General features: G+C 42.0%; 2 protein-coding genes across 2 annotated transcripts in view; one reads left to right on the forward strand and one right to left on the reverse strand.

Annotated features, from left to right (window-relative positions):
* Positions 1-743, forward strand: part of LOC114764578 (acid-sensing ion channel 4-A-like) — a 28,960-nt gene extending 28,217 nt beyond the window's left edge. The window contains exon 10 of the mRNA XM_028954309.1: positions 187-743. Within this exon, the coding sequence (XP_028810142.1) occupies positions 187-288 (102 nt within the window). The 3' untranslated portion in view covers positions 289-743. The remainder of the gene's footprint in view (positions 1-186) is intronic.
* A 10-nt stretch (positions 744-753) lies between these two features.
* On the reverse strand, positions 754-15,667 carry LOC114764576 (chondroitin sulfate synthase 2-like). Its single transcript, XM_028954308.1, has 5 exons — positions 15,073-15,667; positions 12,892-13,456; positions 7,388-7,570; positions 4,224-5,255; positions 754-2,952 (listed from the first exon to the last, which is right to left on the reverse strand). The coding sequence occupies exons 1-5, from the start codon at positions 15,357-15,359 to the stop codon at positions 2,713-2,715; spliced, it is 2,307 nt and encodes a 768-aa protein (XP_028810141.1). The 5' UTR covers positions 15,360-15,667; the 3' UTR covers positions 754-2,712.
* Between the last annotated feature and the right edge of the window lie 2,965 nt (positions 15,668-18,632).

The following is an 18,632-nucleotide window of genomic DNA, read 5'->3' on the forward strand; positions in this document are numbered from 1 at the left end:
AACCAAGGCAAGCGGAACCCATCCTCTTCTGGTCAACACTGGATTACCCTGGGATGTTCAATGAGATTTATCCTGGAAATCTTGCATATAGAGGTTGTGTATTATGATGTAATCATTTTTACCACTTCATGATACCAGTAAATAGTTATACTGCAGTGGGATGATGAAGTAACATGTGCTTTACAGGGAGGAGGAGAATTGACCCTGGACCACACCTCAGCAGTGCCCAACCACCATCAGTTACCACAGCAGGGGAGTCTGTTGGTCTGTTCTGCCACCTCCTTCTGACACTACAGTCCTCTGAACCCTGCTGGCCACCAGCAGACTAGGTGTGACTGAGTCAGCAGCAGCATTGTTGTTGTTGCCACAGACCCGCTTGAGCACAGCCCACAAATCAGACACTTGACATTTCCTCACACACTAAATGTTCTTATGCAACAGATCATTCTACTGCTTGTTCACATCCAACCCTGTTTGCCTGTAGCAGCTGCTGGGGGTCTCCAAATCTGACCTTCGGCTCGCCCACTGGGTGAATCTCAGCACCAAGCAAGTATCCAGACAGGAGGTGTTTTGATTTTATAGTAAAGGTTACAATCAATCATAGGCTGGTGTGAGATGGTAGAGAAGTTGATAGATAGATAGATAGATAGATAGATAGAGAGAGAGAGAGAGAGAGAGAGTCATTGTGAACTGCTAAACCAGAACAATCAGCAGGCAGTTTGCCCTATACAGACAATCACACATAAGACAACCTTTCTAATAAATATTGCTTTATTGTTCTGGCAATATTTATTTATTTCCAGCAAAGAAATATTTTCTGATTAAGTGGATCTGTGATTTGCCACACTGGTAATCTCTTAGTGATCAGTGCCTGTCAGGTCTTGTCTTTGGGTTCTTGTGAATATGATTTCAGGCAAACTGTTTAATCCTATTATATTGCACAATACATACAGCATCTGTGTTGTTTGTTAAATGGATACAATGTGAAAGAAATTCCTAAATTGAACACACAGGCAAATTTTGAAATGTAAGTTTTGGTCAAATGCAACAATGGATTTCAAAGTGGGTATTTCAAAACTAAACTTTACATGAAATACTGAAACCAATGAGTCACCTATTGCACATAAAAATAAATACATCTGGAATCAAAGGGTCCAAGCACTATGATCAAGTATGTGGCTTGTTAATATACACATACAGAAATGTGATAATCAGAAAAAACAGGAATGTGTTCTACGGCCAAAGTATCTGCAAAGCATTCTCACATGGTCACTATGTGAAGGTGATTTTTGGGTAAAACTAGTACTAATGTAAAACTGTACTAATATTTACAAAACTGACAATTTCACAACAAAAATCTATCCTGTTCTACCATTGTCATAAAACACAGTGGACTACCTGGACCAGTCAAGATTTATAATTAGTCAGGCTGCAATGACCCCCTCCTATTGGTTATTCATGATCAAGGCTTCCAGTGTTCCAAAATCTCACATTTCATTGATAAATCCTTCTAATTGATTTAGAGAAATAGTTAACATTTTTAACAGTTATTGACATCATGAGACACTGGTTAAAGACTACATCTGGGCCTGCCCAGCATGTTTAGCTAAATTAACTGGGAATAGAAAGGAGTGCTGATGTGATGCATCCAGAGAGGGGACTGCTGGCACAAGATCTAATACAAGTACAATGACTTCAGGTTGTTGGTAACATTATTAACCATTTTATTAACATTATTCAAACCATTTTGAATCCTCGTCTGGGAAAATTCCTTCAAGGGATCCACCACTGAATGACTGAATGTGTTCTGGTTGTGCATGTGAACCCATGCTATGTAAATCTCATACAGTAATACCTGCCCGGACCTGCCCTCTTTGTTTATTACAGTGTTCACTTCTTAATAACCAGCCAAAAATTCCAATAACTTATCAAGGCCCCGGATATTGTGTCATACGTATATTTGGACCCACACAAAATAATATTATTATTATTAATAATAACAATTTCCAAAATGCAATAAACAATAGGGACTATAAATACACCACACAGCACACTGAGATCCACTCAGAGATCCACAAGATGTCTGGATCCTGAATATAAACTATATAAACTTTCCCAGGTTATTCGTTCAATCAGAAACTGTGCTTAGCACATAAGCCTTCACACGAGAGAAACTAAAATAGAATAGAAATAATTAACAGACAAAAACACAGGCTCAACAAATGCTCATGCTACACCATTACAATGAATCCCACAGTCATACAACAGTATCAATAGACCTAAAGGCACAGGTGATCAGAGGGGCAGCTTTGGCCGTAGGGAGCACGAAACATTGTCACCACACAGATTCTTAATGAGCTTCATCCCAGAGGTCCGAGGACAGGCCCAGACAGAGAAAATCCGCCCTTAGCTTCCATAGAACGCAACTCATTAAAAGAAAGAGGCTGCGCCGATCCCGGCTGGCGCCAGGTGGCTGAACGCCCCCATGATCCAGGCTCGTCAAACATGTCACTTCATAATGTGTAAAGTACTTGCTGTATTAATACAAGTGAAAAGAAAGCAGGGGTGGAGAAACATAGATGAGTTTAAGGGTAGCGCTCCTGTAGTGCTATTATGGGCAAGTTCATGATGGCTGTGGTGTTGAGGTTCCATTTTGAGGAGTGGCCATTGGCTATGTGACTTAAAGATTGTTTGGGAATGTTCGAAAGACAGTCAGGTACTGTTGCCCTGCTCCTGCTCAAAAAGCAGCATGGCAAGCTGCGAGCGCGAGCCCAGTCCCTCCAGCATGCTCTGCATGCAGCGGTGGAAGGACTCCTCACTCAGGCGAGGGTTGCAGGTCCGATTCCGATAGCGCTGGTGCAGCGAAGGTTCTACTGCACGGAACACGTGCAGCCCCGAATAGTGCACAAACACATCATACACGTCCAGAGTGTCAAGTAAGTCATCAGTGTCCTGCAGGTAAAGGAAAGTTTTCGTTAAAGGATGCAAGAACATAAGCACATAAAATAATCTTATTTAACAAGAAAGCAATGAAACCCTATTGTACTGGGCAACTTAATCACATAAGTTTAAGATAAGTTTAGAGATTAAGCTCATGAAACACATAGTGTCTGGAGTAGGAATGTCACCAAAAATCTGAAAACACAAATTGTACTATATTCTTTTTTGAGAGCAGCTACTGTAGATAGAGAGGCTGTGATTCCCTCTAAATTGACAGGGGCAGCATAAACACCTACACATCTGTTTTAGTCTATCATCATAGGTCCACAAAAACAGCACAAGAAAGACTAACACAGCTGAGGTGATAGCTCCACCCCCAAAGTAAGTGTGTGCACATGCATAAAAGTACTGCACAATATTGTTTAACCACATGCACTACTCCTCAAAAGTTTTAGGACATGCCCAAATTTATCAGGCAGTTCAATGTATCATTGTACTAATAGTAGCATAGAATAGAAACTATTTTGAATAATTGCAATTCTAAAATCAATCTTTAGAAAGTTCTCTCCAACTCTGTTGCAGAAGTTGCCATAACTTGTAGGTTTATTCACCTTCATGGCCCAAGAAAGCCTCTTTTTCTTATTCTTACATCTTAGCAATGACTTTCTTGCTACAACTGGACCTGTCAATTTGACACATTTTCTTTACAGTTGAAAGTGAAATTTGCGTAATACAAACACTATTAACCTATCACACAAGCTGTGGACTCACAAACTTGTCTTCTGATGCTGTTGTGGCTTTGGGTTTGATAGACCTGCTTCTATCAGTTTTCTACAGTTTTTGACTGCTTTATATTGGTAAAGGATACTGTCACCTGAACTTTCTGTTGTTTTTCTTGCCATTTATATTGCAATACTGTTCAAATAATACTGACAAGGGTACCACAGTGTGTTCCAAAACTTCTTACAACCCTGCATAAAAGTAATCATGAAAAACCTCCATTACTGCAGAACAGCTTTAAATTGTTAACCCTTTTTTCAACAAAAGATTCTAACAAGTACAATATTTTTCAGTTTTGGTTAGTACATCATTTTATTACTAGAATTTCAATTAAAAATGAAAAAATTGGGGTGTTCTAAAACTTTTGACCAGAAATGTATATTAACTGACATCTCAATTTTCCTTTCTTGGTGCCAGAAGAAGACAAATTACATTTCAGTCTGGGGTATCAGGCATACTGATGTGGTATTGGCTCATTTAAATGATGGACATTTCTGATTTACCCTGTTGTCCTGCGGTTCTCCAGCCAAGCGTGTCCGGGCAGCCATGTAGTCAGCATTGTAGAAACAGGCCTCCTCAAATGCATAGCGGTCGAAGTGTCCAGCCTCTCGGACTACGTCAGCCGAGGTGGGAGGCGGCTGGTCATGGTAGGCCACCTGTGGGTTGTAGTCCTGGAAGTGGATGGGAAAAAAGGCTTGCCAGCCACTGATGGCATTCATCCGACAGCGGTTGAGGAACTCCATACTAACCACCGTGTCTGCAGTGGCCAGGAAAAACAACGTGTCCACCGGGTGTTTACGAGATACAATGTCTAGGATCCTGATAAGTGCAGGACTCTCTGTCTTCACACTGATCCAGGGCACTTTGACTGATGGGTATTTGCGCTCATAGGCAGCCACCTTGGATTTGACATTGGTAAAGATGTCATTTTGACCGACGCGCTGGGCCTCCAGTGGGTCATAGATGAACAGGAAGGTCAAAACTGCATTCTCACCTGTCTCAAACACGTTTGAGGCATAAAGATCAAGGAAGCGCAAGGCAAACATGCGATCAGCGCTCACCAAGGGCAACAGCACATGGACACGTGTCGCTTCCGTCACGTAGGGCATGGGGATGATCTCCACCTGACTAAGCGGCCGAACCAAGTGGACTCGTTTGGTGAGGGAGGTACTGCGCCCTGCCTGCGCCCGAGCCTCCAGCTGTAGGTCCAGCGTGTACTCCATTCCCCGTGTGGGGTCGAACCGCCGGTAGCCATTGAGCAGACGCTGCTTGGCCAGGTGGAGGTCAGGAGAGTACTTCCTGTTCAGCTCAGCAATAGCTGTTTGAATGACATCATTGATGTCATCGCGGTCGGCACCATGCAGGCCACATTTGGGTGAGCCATCATTGCAGGAGAAGAGCTGTTCTTCAGTGAAGTAGTCCCATCGCAGCACCTCAAAGCGTGATTTTGGCTCAAAGGGTGGTGAGACTCCAACAGGCCACAGGGTGCTGCGGTTCCCATCCACTGCCATCTCACTCACATTCCGAATCTCCTCCTGTGGGGCACAGCGAATGAGCTCAGGAGTTTCACAATTAATGACCAGCACATACTTCTCATATTATAATTTTGGAGAATTTTGGAGATTGAAGTATGACATTTACATTTACAGCATTTATCAGACGCCCTTATCCAGAGCGACTTACAATCAGTAGTTACAGGGACAGTCTCCCTGGAGCAACTTAGGGTTAAGTGTCTTGCTCAGGGACACAATGATAGTAAGTGGGAACCCGGGTCTTCTGGTTCATAGGCGAGTGTGTACTACCACCCTTGAAACACAGACAGCTAGATAGTTCTGCATGAAAAATGCACTGTCATGGTTGCCACCCAGGGTTGGAATCGAAGATGAAGATACGAAGGATAATGAACAGCTCGGCAGAAATCGAAATCCTTTTTGTACTTGATGTTCTTGTCTTTTATTCAGAGGTTGAAAGTAACAAATTACATTTAATCACGTCACTGTAATTAAGTAGATTTTGTGATTAAATGGTAATTTTTGTTGTTGTTTTTAATTAAGTACATTTTTATCCAAGTATTGTACTTCGCTACACTGGAAAAATATCTGTGTGAAGTAAAATGAAAGGAAAATGCACAGGCCTTTGAACGTGGCATTCCCACTATTTTGTTGCAGGGTAATATGCTGCAGGGCACAATATTTCAGCTTTTAAAACTTCCACATCAAATCTGCAAAAGCATGTGGTGGTAAGTAGAGTAGAATTTATATACTTTTTGTATATCAAACATTGCGGAAACTGAACAAAAGTTTTACAGTCTAATGCTGTAGTAGTCAGTGGGGCAGGGCACTTCATTTAAATTCTTATATCAGCATTCAGTGTGCTAATTTGTTAATTAGAGAAATGATATTATAGATAGTACAAAAAGCACAATTTGTAAAGAAGAAATTGTTGAAGGGTTTTACAGTTTTGGATACTTTGTTTGATTTAGGCTTTATTTTCTCTTTTTTCATTGTAATGTTTGAGTTTGACCATGCAACTCAGAATTTGGCAATTTTGTGGCCAACTGTGCTTAAAGGTCCATGACACAAGAATCTGAATAGCTGTGTCTTAGAGATGCTTTTATTTAAATTAACCAATTGCAAATGTAAAAAAGAAATACAAATATGAACTTGAGCTTCTAAAAATGAAGGGAATGGTCATCCCCATCCCCACGAGTCGCAGGTAAAGGCTAAATAGACGGAGGGTTCTCAAGTTTTGAAGACAGATAAAAGTTACATTCCTTTGAACCCCCAGGTGGGAAGGTTCAGTGGAATGTCACTCTTACCTGTCTTCAAAACTGGAGAGGAATTAATTATTCTTAATTGCTCAGAAAATTAAATAAAATTATTTAGCCTATTTAAAGAGAGGTGATTATAATGTGAGAATATGTCAGTCATCCTGTGGTAATGAAATATGACCTAGACTACAATAAAACGAAGAATTTCAGGATGCCTTTTCATTGATGGTTGTGTTGCATTTAACCTATTACTACTTAATAGGCTTTGCCAAGCAGTTAAATTCATGTTGATGTCATTTTCATTGGCCCCTTATAATGTCATACAGGGAAAGATTACCTCCCGTTTCTCATGCTTTGCCCATCCAGAGAATTCCTCACCCCTCCCCTAAAAAACTTGCTCAACTGACCGTCATGACTTACAAATGAGTGAAGCATTGCTTGGTGATTGGATGTAAAAAATAGCACAAATGTATTTTTACAACCAGTGGGTAAATGTTTTTTCCGGAAAAATGCAGACATGACTTCCTGTTGGTGAACAGTGTGGATAAAAACAAATAAAAACAACTGTTGCTGGATTGGAATTATGACTAGTCCTTTTTTACATCAAGTAATTGAAAGTAACTAAGTAACTTTTACTCAAAATACATTTTAACATTTAAATAAAAGTACCTTTTTAGATTGGTACGTTTTCTTTTACTTGAGTAGAATTTAAAGTAAAGTAAAAAGTTCTCCCCTGGACCAGGGCTTTGACATGGACCAATGCACAGACCACTTTCGACTATCAATCTGAGGGGATGTAGTTCACAAAAAGGATATTTGCACTTTTTTGTAATTCTGTAAGTGTTTCATATCACTTAAAAAGATGTGGCATGTAATTCAACCAAGCATCCCTCTCACCTGTAGAGTCTTGATGTCGTTGTACGTCCTCTGCAACTCAATTTCAGTAAAGTGTTTGTGCAGGCGGTACATGAGTTCAGGGCTGGACACTGGGTGGACTGTCAGGGCATTCTGAAAGGATTTGCTGACCTCTTGGCTAATTTCAAAACCAGGTTCCATCACAAAATGTTGATACTGCAGCCCCTGAAAAAAAATCATTAGCAAAAAAATATTGGTCAAATATTGGCAAATATGGAGGGGCAGTTGCACATTTTATCAAATAGACAGACAATAATTATAGCATTTGTGGGACAGTAAACTTACAATTAAAAAACTGTCTTAAATAACTGCAACAAAAAAACATGTTAAACAGCAGATTTCAGTCTTGCAATATCAGATGTGTACTACAGAGCAATGATGTCCATTGTTTGGGACAATAGCATCTGCTGAATGCTGTAAATGTAAATGTAATGTAAATGTTTTGGCTCAGGGTGCCAACCCAGGACCCAGACCAGGACACTTCCTCCTCCGTGTTTGACAGTAAATGTCACACACTAAGGAACCATCCTACTCAATAGTTAGCAGCAATCCAGTGTGATAAAGATTTTTAGGTGGATTACGAAACTATGTAAATGGAATAATACCCTTTGTTACTACACCGCCACTATGCAGTACCAAAAGTTTGGACACACCTTCTCATTCAATGTGTTTTCTTTTTTTTCATGACCATTTACATTGGTAGATTCTCACTACAGGCATCAAAACTATGAATGAACACATATGGAGTTATGTACTTAACAAAAAATGGGGTCCTGGCCTCCACAGTCACTGGACCTGAACCCAATCGAGATGGTTTGGGATGAGCTGGACCGCAGAGTGAAGACAAAGGGGCCAACAAGTGCTAAACACCTCTGGGAACTCCTTCAAGACTGTTGGAAAACCATTTCTTGAAGCTCACTGAGAGAATGCCAAGAGTGTGCAAAGCAGTAATCAGAGCTATTTTGAAGAAACTAGAATATAAAACATGTTTTCAGATATTTCACCTTTTTATGTTACGTACATAACTCTACATGTTCATTCATAGTTTTGATGCATTAAGTGAGAATATCCCAATGTAAATGTTCATGAAAATAAAGAAAACACATTGAATGAGAAGGTGTGTACTGTACATCACCACAGCATCTGCTGCACCAGTATTCATTTGTAACTGCACAGAAAGTTGCTGGTTTGAATCCCAAACTGCCAAGGTCCCACCGAGGTGCCACCTAGCAAAGTACCTGCTTCCTGGGTGCTTTTCATGGCTGCCCACTGCTCACTAAGGTGATGGGTTAAATGCAGAGGACACATTTCGTTGTGTGCCCCGTGTGCTGTGCATCCTAATGACAATCACTTCACTTTTTTCTTCAGTAGAACTAGTACAGCTAGAGCTACAGACTGCATTGTAAGACCAAAGAGGAAGACCATATGAATCATGGTGGAATAGATTTTACATTTACAAGACCTTACAATCAGTAGTTACAGGGCAGTATTACTTTCACTGCTATGCCGATGACACACAGCTGTATGCATTAGCACTAAATGGCCTCGCCCAGCAGTACCTGAGTGAACTTTTAGGTATTTACAATCTGCCACGCCCCCTGCGTTTGAACACAACCTTTCACACTGGCCTTCTGTTAAAATCCCAGACAGAGTGTCAGTTATTAGTTACACACGCCATGTCTTCTAATCCCAAACCCAACCCTTATATGGTGATACATTTCATTGCACATTATGTACTTACTATTTACTGATATAAAAAAAAATTCCCCAAAGCAAAACAAATATGTCATATTTATAGTTTTGATCATTATTTGCATCCTTGAATTAATCATTTAGGAGGTTCTGATTTTAATTTACATGTATTATTTGCATAAAACTTCTACTGGTCCTATTATTTAAGAATGGTACTCGGATAATGTGGAACATCATTTAATTGAAGGTTTTGCAAACATTTGAAACACAATTACCTCTCGCAGTGTAAAATTTTTACTAATTTCAATTAAATTCAAAGCAAATAATTCACAGCACACGTTGCACACAGTGAAATGTGTCCTCTGCATTTAACCCATCACCCTTAGTGAGCAGTGGGCAGCCATGACAGGCACCAGGGAAGCAGTGTGTGGGGATGGTGCTTTTCTCAGTGGCACCTAAGTGGATCGGGATTTGAACCGGCAACCTTATGATTACGGGGTCGCTTCCTTAACCACTAGACCACAACTGCCCTGTGCATCACACCATCTTGGTCATTTCAGTTGCTGTTATGCCACGCACCCTGCGGGGCGGGTCTGTTTGTCTTCTGTTTGAGAGAGAGGAGGGAGGAAACAACTGGCGACATTGCTGCCATTATAATTCTGTTGTTATGTTTCGAGCTGCCCTGTAGTTCTTCTTTATGTTAATTACCATTCACTCTACATAGTTGTTATTCACAAAATATTACCATACTGAGTGCTAAACCTCTCTTCATGGCATCTGTCCGAGTTAGTGGATTCTAACTAGTGCTGTCCGTTTGTCACTGTTTTGTCGCTGTCTCTGACTTCTAGACAAGGGGACGTGACAGTTGCATATATTGGTATTGCTTTTTTTTTATTATTTTAGTGTTGCACAGTTTTGACACCCATTATACATTAAAATTTTTGGTGCAATAGTTTTGTCTGAATGCTTATAGAGGTCACATAATTTTATTGTGGAAGTTTGTTTTAACAAGTGAGACTAGTTTTCTGTGTCCCGTGCATCACATGGCAAGTTTTCAAACTGCTCGAATTGCTTTTGTCATAATTTTATATTGAACTGCCCAGTAGTAAGGCACAAGCACTACATGCATGTCACAGTTGTTCATAGTTCTGACCATGGGGATAAAGTAACTTGTTTTATCAAAATGCACTGTGCATCACATGGCATACAATTGGATTTATGTTCTGTGTCATTATCTTGCTTTACGATGATCCCCTGACCAACCAAGCCCATACCATACACCATATCACTTTATACAAGTCACCGATCCAGCAAAACAGACTAAAATGTATAAAATTTTCAAAGGTTCTGATAACATTTGCAAAGTTCTGTAGATACATATATGCTCAGCAAAAATGAGTACACTCCCTATGAAAGTACAAATGTAATGAGTATCTCAATGAATAAAAGAACAATTTCCAGAAATTTAACAATTGAACACTTGTTTAATATTTAATAATATAACTTAGATCACAAAATATTATGTCTTTTAGTTTTACTAAAATTGGTTGAACCAAAAATGAATAAACCCCACAACAAAAATAGTATATCTAGTATTTTGTAGGACCACTGTGGTTTTCAAGGACAGCACAAAGTCTTCCAGGCATGGCATAAATAAGTTGGCAACATATTGCAACATCTATCTTTTTCAATTCTTCAAGGATAACTTCTTTTAGAGCCTGGATGCTGGATGGAGAGTGATGCTCAACTTGATGCTTCAGAATTCCTCACAGGTGTTCGATTGGGTTCAGATCAGGAGACATTCAATCACCTTCACCCTTCAGAAATGCAACAGTAGCTTTAGATGTGTGTTTTGGATCGTTGTAGTGTTGGAAAAGTGCACGACGACCAAGTGCATGGAGTGATCATCTCTTTCAGCATGGGCACTAGCAAATACTAGGCATGCTTTTTTGTGCATGGACAATACCCATGCATGTCATTCCTCTGTAGCGTGCGCTGTATGGTGTCACGGGAAACAGTCACTCCAGTTTGGATTTCCACTGCTTTAGCTAACTGCATGGTGATTTTCTTCAACCCTTCTCATCAGAAGACACTCCTGTCGAGATGTTAACTTCCTTGGACAGCCACGACGTCTCTGTAAGATGGTTGCACTTCCATCATTCTTAAATTTTTGGATGTAATGCCCTTTTATAGTCACCTGTCTGCGAGACACCTCTTAAATGAATCATTCAACTCACCTCACTGGTTGAATGCATGTTAATTAGAATTTTGTAGTCTTCTCCTAAGACTATAATTGGGGTGTACTCATTTTTGCAACATTGGCTTGAATGGATTTGTTAGGAAAATCCCTTTTTTGAATGTGCAAATGAACAAATCTTGTTTGCAATCAATTATTTTGTAGTATGGTATGATTCTGAAAGGAAACTGAAAGTTTTCTGATAAATGTAGTGGGGTGTAATCATTTATACTGAGCACTGTACATTTCACTACAGCTTAGCTTCAAAGACCATGGGCAACTTAAAATTAATTTAACTAGGAAGGCTGTGAGCCACTTGAGAACAGTAAATGCCCAGTCATGCAAGTGAAATCCTCCTATTCACATCAGAACACTTTCTCACATTTATTCTTTATTTTCACGACTCTTGTTACAGCAGACACAATGCCTGAAATTTTCTCTCACAGCAAGTGCACTAAAGCAGCTATGAGGCATGCAGCAGGTTAAGTGACTAGTAACGTCACTCAAGTTTGGATGAATTTAACATGCATATATATAAATATATAAATAAATATATATATAAGGGACAATGTGTCAGAAATTGGTACACTAATTTCATTCTCAAAACTCGTGATGCAGCTCAGATGGTTCCAGCTGGTTCCCCTTTCCTCTGCATTATTATCCCTAATTAACTTAACAACGGTCTGCCACATCTGCAGTGCAAACCATGTGGAGCAGGAAGCTGTCGTCTCATTGGCTGCTGCCTGGATGATGTTTGTCCAGATGGCTCTGTGACCAATGGTTCAACATCAGGACGTCATGTTCTAGTGAATGGGTTAAACTCGAGAATGTGCTTGTGTGTTTATGTGTGAGAGCAAGAGAGAACCTGTTTGTGTAGAATCACAAATCCAGTCAAGTAAAGCTATTTACAGCAAAGACTGTTTCTTTGCCAGCATGGTGCTGCTGCATTTATCCTGTAATCCATCTAATGTACAGACCTCAACAACACCTCATGCACACACACGCACACTCTCAGAGTGCACAGGAAAAGCCTCCTCCAGCACATCTGACATAGAGCCCTGTCCCTCCACGGTGGAGCACTGCCTCATGGGAAACGTGGTTTCCTGCTTAATTGGCTGTACTGTAAAAATCAAGGCCATGGCAAGCAAACTAGTAACACACAAACACTTTTGGAGTACACTGGACACATCTTGGGGCCATTAGCCCAAACACACACACACACACACACACAGAGAGAAGGCTTGATCCTGGTTCATTTCAACCTATGGTCTCAAATGAATATAACTGGATTAGCAGGCAGCTGTTCAAAACCACGCAAAGGGTCACAGAGAGGTCGGACCTGTGATGTCTTGTGTGTGTATGAGACATTGCATGCATGAAGATACTGAACATATGGGCCTGTGGCAAACTGCAGGACACGCCATCACAGAACTACAGCTTCATTCAGATCCAAGACAGGCTGTTTCATGCTAATGAGCCAACTGCCGCTTCCAGGTAGGAGGTGAGCATTCCATCAGGCCTGGAGAAACAAGGACGAGGGTCAACTCTCTGCTCCTACCTGATGCTCCTGCGTGCAGGCGGCGCCTGTGTAGTCACTCAAGCAGCGGCCCAGCCACTCATCGGGCCGGACGCTGATGATGTCGCTGCGACAGGGCTCCAGGAAGGGGCGAAGCTTGAGCAACAGGGCATGGGAGAGGAGGTACCCTGCCCGACCACTGCAGAACCTCCTCCGCGGCTCCCCTGCCACCACCTCTGCCCAGCCCATGTAGAGCTCCATGACCATGCTCAGGTGTCCCACCAGGGTCTTCAGTCGGTCAGGCTGCGTGTAGACATCATCCTGCACTAGGTAGAACCAGTCGTACTCATCAATGTAATGTTCCAGCAGGTAGCTGATCGACTGGAACATGTTGAGCACCCGGCGGTCATCACCGTGGGTAACCACAGTCATGCCATGTGGCACCTTGCGGTTGCGTGTGCCAGTGAAGAACACAAGGTGTCCATCAAGACGGTGGCTCAGAGTCCGGTTAACGGCCACGCCAAGGGTGTTGAGAGTGCTCTTTGACGTGAGCACTCCCACAAACAGGCGCTCGCGAATCCCCAGCTCGGTGCTGGCATACTTGGCCCTATGGAGGCAGAAACACACACATAAGATGGGTAAAGTGTGGAAACTGCTCTGAGTGTATGCATACCCAGAATTCCATCTTCATAAGTTTATGAATTATAGATTGGGAAGTCAAAATTGTGGGATTTAAATATTTTTCTTTGTACCCAAAATGTGTCCATCTTGATTTGACTTTGATGGGAACGTAGCATTCTGTCTTCTCAGATTAACAGTATGGAACTGACAGTCTGAACTCGGCACTCAACATTAACCCAACTCACAATTCATGCAACATTTTCATTTGAAAAAATTCTCACATTTGCATTAGGGGAGAATTCAGCTAATGATTTAACTATTCCTCAACATATATTGAAACATCCACCCCTGCAGGTACAATGAATTACATTTTTACATTTACAGCATTTATCAGACACCCTTATCCAGAGTGACTTACAATCAGTAGTTACAGGGACAGTCCCCCCTGGAGCAATTTAGGGTTAAGTGTCTTGCTCAGGGACACAATGATAGTAAGTGGGATTTGGGGGTCTTCTGGTTCACAGGCGAGTGTGTTACCCACTAGGCTACTACAACCATGAATCAGAGAAACTGGTGAACTGTACAGAACTGTGGTTCAAAGTAACCAAGTGAAGGAGCTTAATCTTTGATTCAGAAATGTGACATCTGCAATGGAAAGTGGAATGGAAAGCTTTTTTAAACCTATTTTCAGACCTTAATTCCACAGTCCATAAAAAAATCCATTATGAGCCACTGGCCTGCATCAGCCAAGTCTAATTACAGCATATTCATTTTCTGCTGACAATATTTTAAGCTCTTTTCAAATGTTTTCATGCTTCACCACAACACATAAAGGGAACTGCTTGCAATTGTGGGTATGTTTATGATTCAATTATGATTTTTCAGGTGGAAAGCAGCTGATACTGGATCCTTTAGGACAAAGGGGGCTTTTTAACAGATGTGAAACACAGATGCTCCCAATGTGACCCTCAAATTCCTTTATGAATACTCATCATACCTGGATCCATTAAATTTGTATGCCTGAGATGCCACAATCTCTATAAACAATACATTCCACACATGACCTCAAGTCATCCTCTTCAGTCTAAGGCATAGCAGCAAAAAAACTGAAGCTGCTCCAACACTGGTCCACTTAAACTTCCTTCTGATGCTTGCTAAATTATAACTCACACACACACACACACACACACACACACACAGTGGGCAGTGGTGGCCTAGTGGATTAGGAAATCAGAAGGTTGCAGGTATGAATCCCAAACCACCAAGGTGCCACTGAGTTGCAGTTAAGCAAAGCAAAGTCCCCACACACTGCTCCCAAGGGTGATTAAAAGAAGAGGACACATTTCGTTGTGTGCACTGTGTGCTGTGCTGTGTTTTACACTGACAATCACTTCACTTTCATACGCCAGGAAGCACCTTTTACTCCTATTGTAATGAGCCAGTGTTTACACTGGGGGTTGGGTGGTTGTCATCTTCCATGTGGGGGGTCCCGAATTGACCTTTTCAGCTGTGATGTTTGAAAGAGGTACGACTGGGGATAGATCGAGGTGTATAGATCGATCCTGCACATGAGCTCGAGGTCCGCTGTGTTAAAGCTCCTACCTGTAGACCTTCCTGGCCGGGCTCTGTGCGGGTTTGGTGTACGGGACGATCCGGGGCTCCAAATCCTCGTCAGCATCCGCGGCGGTGAATATGTAGTTGGGTTTGCGGGCTCCCTTCAGGCTCCCCGAATGGGCCAGCAGCTCGTCCTCCGCTGCTCTGGCCCCGCCGGAGTCGCACGGCTCCTCTACCCAAGTGACGCTGAGCAGGCTGAGGGTGAAGCCCAGCGAAATGCCCACGACGACTGGCCCTACGGGCCTGAGGAGGGACAGCAGCGCGGACGCTCTCATGGCTGCGGCCGCGGATGGATGATAACTGCGGGCGCTGCAGCTCCGCGCTCAAATCGTGCCATGGAGTGTGGCGGGGAGGGGCGGGGCGGGGAGAGGACGGCGGACGGAGCGAGGTGTCCCGCTGCCGTCTGACGTGTCACCGAGACTAACTCCACCCCGCGGCGGCCGAGCGACGCGGCTAAAGTGGGTTACCGTCAGACTGCCGCAAGACAGGAGACCCGAGTCCGGATGCCAAATGCTCGACAGGGTGAACCTACGGCCGAAAATAAGACGACGGAGACCCAAATCCTCTTATCTGTGTCCGTGGTGCGTCGCCAGGGGGCGCTACATTCGAGCCCGAGCGCCCAGGATGCCAGGGTGGCGCTTTTCACGCCAAATCGCGCTCTTGTACAAACAAAAATGCCGAGCGGAGCACAGAACCTGTTGCCAGGTCTGGTCCCTTTCTTTCCTACAAAACGCAGTTGTTGAAATTAATGATCCGAAACATTTTCCGAAAACATACTGGAAGTTACGAATTGTTTTTTTTCAACGGGGGCATTTAGATTTTAACCACAAACAAAGACCTGTTCCAAAACCTGGCAACCCTGATCTGTTCACACGCGCACTTTCCCACGTCCCATTTAGGGCCTTACGTCCATAATCCTCATATTGGTTCTAGTACTTAGTTTAAAATGCAACGTTGCATTGGAATGCGAGGGGAAGGAATGTGAATCTTCTTATTTGCGTGTTGCATGCTTTGTTCCATATGGATAGTCTACAGAGGGCCTGTGGGAGGGTTTCCTCACAGACACACCATCATCAAGAAGCAGGGTCAAGCCCATCATCATACCTGGAGAATGAGGCTGGTGCTCTAACTTTGCCAAAATAGTATAGCCTTAGAGCCAATTGATAGTCCTAAACCTAACTCTAACCTACATGTACAATGACATTATGTATAATTTCTTATCTTTAGTAGCTGGTATAATAGAACGATCACACAACGCTTGCGCATTGTCCAAAAGCATAGTTGAGAAAGAAAATAATTACCCACAAACTGAATACGCACAAGCATCACTACAGTACAACAGAATCAATGTACAATGTACATTGGCTGGTCATAAGAATATGAAACCTGTTCGAAATTTGTCACCCAATGTGAGGTTTGTTCTAGCTGCGCATGTGCAAACACAGAACTGAAGTACAAAAATCAGCACATGGAATCTCGGCTGGCTCAGCGGTTGCACACAAAAGCAACCTTTTTAACGTGGTCTCACCTACTTATCATGACTGTAATAACAGGGAGAAAGGTTATTTATAGTGATGAATCAAATGTTAATGCAGCGAGAGGCATTTTTTCAACTATGCCAAACCTTTTTTAGTTTTGTTAATATTGGCCCAAAAGTAACCCATAGTAACCCAAAGGGTTGTTGTTACATTTACATTTATGGCATTTGGCAGACGCCCTTATCCAGAGCAACTTACAACGTGCTTTCAAGTTACCATCGATGAAGAGATCAATTCCGGTTCACTAGGACCCCCAACTATGAATACAATCTTTTTATTCACTCTGTTGTAGATTCTGTACACAAGTTCAACAATAAGAAAGTTACAATTTAATCTAAATATTCTTTAAAGAGGAAGGTCTTGAGCTGTCGTTTGAAGGTGCTCAGTGACTGAGCTGTTCTGACCTCGAGGGGAAGTTCATTCCACCACCAAGGCCAAGATGGAGAAGACTCTAGATGAATGTTTTCCTTTTACCTTTAGCAATGGAGGGACCAGGCGAGCAGTACGAGGTGCAGTGGGAGGTGTAATAAGAGGTAGAATGGTGCTACTCCATGTTTGGCTTTGTAGGCCAGCATCAGTTTTTTGAACCTGATGCGTGCAGCTACTGGGAGCCAGTGGAGGGAGCGTAGCAGAGGAGTGGTGTGGGAGAATTTGGGAAGGTTGAAGATCAGTTGTGCTGCTGCATTTTGAATGAGTTGTAGAGGTCGGATGGTACATAGTGGTAGACCAGCTAGAAGGGAGTTGCAGTAATCCAGTCTTGAGATTACTAAGGACTGAACCAGTAGTTTGGTGGCCTGGGTTGACAGATAAGGGCAGATTCATCTGATATTGTCGTCTGTTGTTAGGTTTGAATATACCAATTAAGTAAAATGTTCTAATCTGATGAGGAATATTTACAAGCGGTGGCCTAGCGGTAAAAGAAGCATCCCCGTAATCAGAAGGTTGACGGTTCAAATCCCGTTCCGCCAAGGTGCCACCATGTGCCCCCTTCACATTTCTGTCTGCCCCTCATTTATGCCTGTCTAGAACCGACCCTGCAGGGGAAGAATTATTTAACATCCTTTTCAGACACTGAACTTGGCTAGGACAAAATTTCTCCTGCTTGCTCCACCATGAACATCATATTTGTTCAGGTGTCACCACTCCAACATGTGTTTTGTTATTCCTTGAAGACCGCAATGGACCTGTCTCTGCTTTTCCTGTCTCAAACCAAAATCACAAACTGAGGAAGCTGTGTGTGCAATCATGTGGGCTTATGGACTCATCAAATTCAAAGGTGTGCATCAAAATCATGACTCTGCTCTATATAACCAGCTGCGGCTGATGAGTGTGATAAGTGTCACAGATCTCCCTGCAACCTGACTCACAGTGACCAATTTGTCATCATGAGTTATCAAGATTTATCTGTTGACTATACATCCATATCCACTGACCACCATTTTTGGTGTCACTGTCAACAGAGATGTCATAGCTTTGGCATCTTTGATAGCCAGGAGTACTATATAGCATTACTGGAAGTCCACTATTGCTCCCACTACTTAACATGCCTTAAGAAATGTTATTTATAAAACTTGAAAATTTTAAAAAGACCATGAGAGTCTCAACTAAAGGGTTTTATCATAAATGGCAACCTTTCATTTACTATGTTACTAATCTGTAGGTGATGCCGGATTAATGTGCATATGTACATATATTTGTATGAATACTGTCTTGTGCTGTCTTATTACTTCTCACTTTATTTCTGTTTATTCAATGGTGCTTTGATTGAACAGAGCTGGGTGAGGTTTTATTTTGGGTTTCATCATATTTCATATCCTATATGTTTTGTTATTATGTGTGTGTTTTGAAATTTCCCATTAAAATTGTTCAAATTTAAAATGGGAAACATATGTTGACATTTTTTGTGTAAAACTATTCTAATAAAACAAAGTTTAAATGAGGAAGCTGTAGGTTTGAGAAAATCAGTTATTGAATTGTGTAGATAAACTGTAGGCATATGCTTTACAATGC

The sequence above is a fragment of the Denticeps clupeoides genome, chromosome 15 (assembly GCF_900700375.1).
Source record: "Denticeps clupeoides chromosome 15, fDenClu1.1, whole genome shotgun sequence".
NCBI lineage: Eukaryota > Metazoa > Chordata > Actinopteri > Clupeiformes > Denticipitidae > Denticeps > Denticeps clupeoides.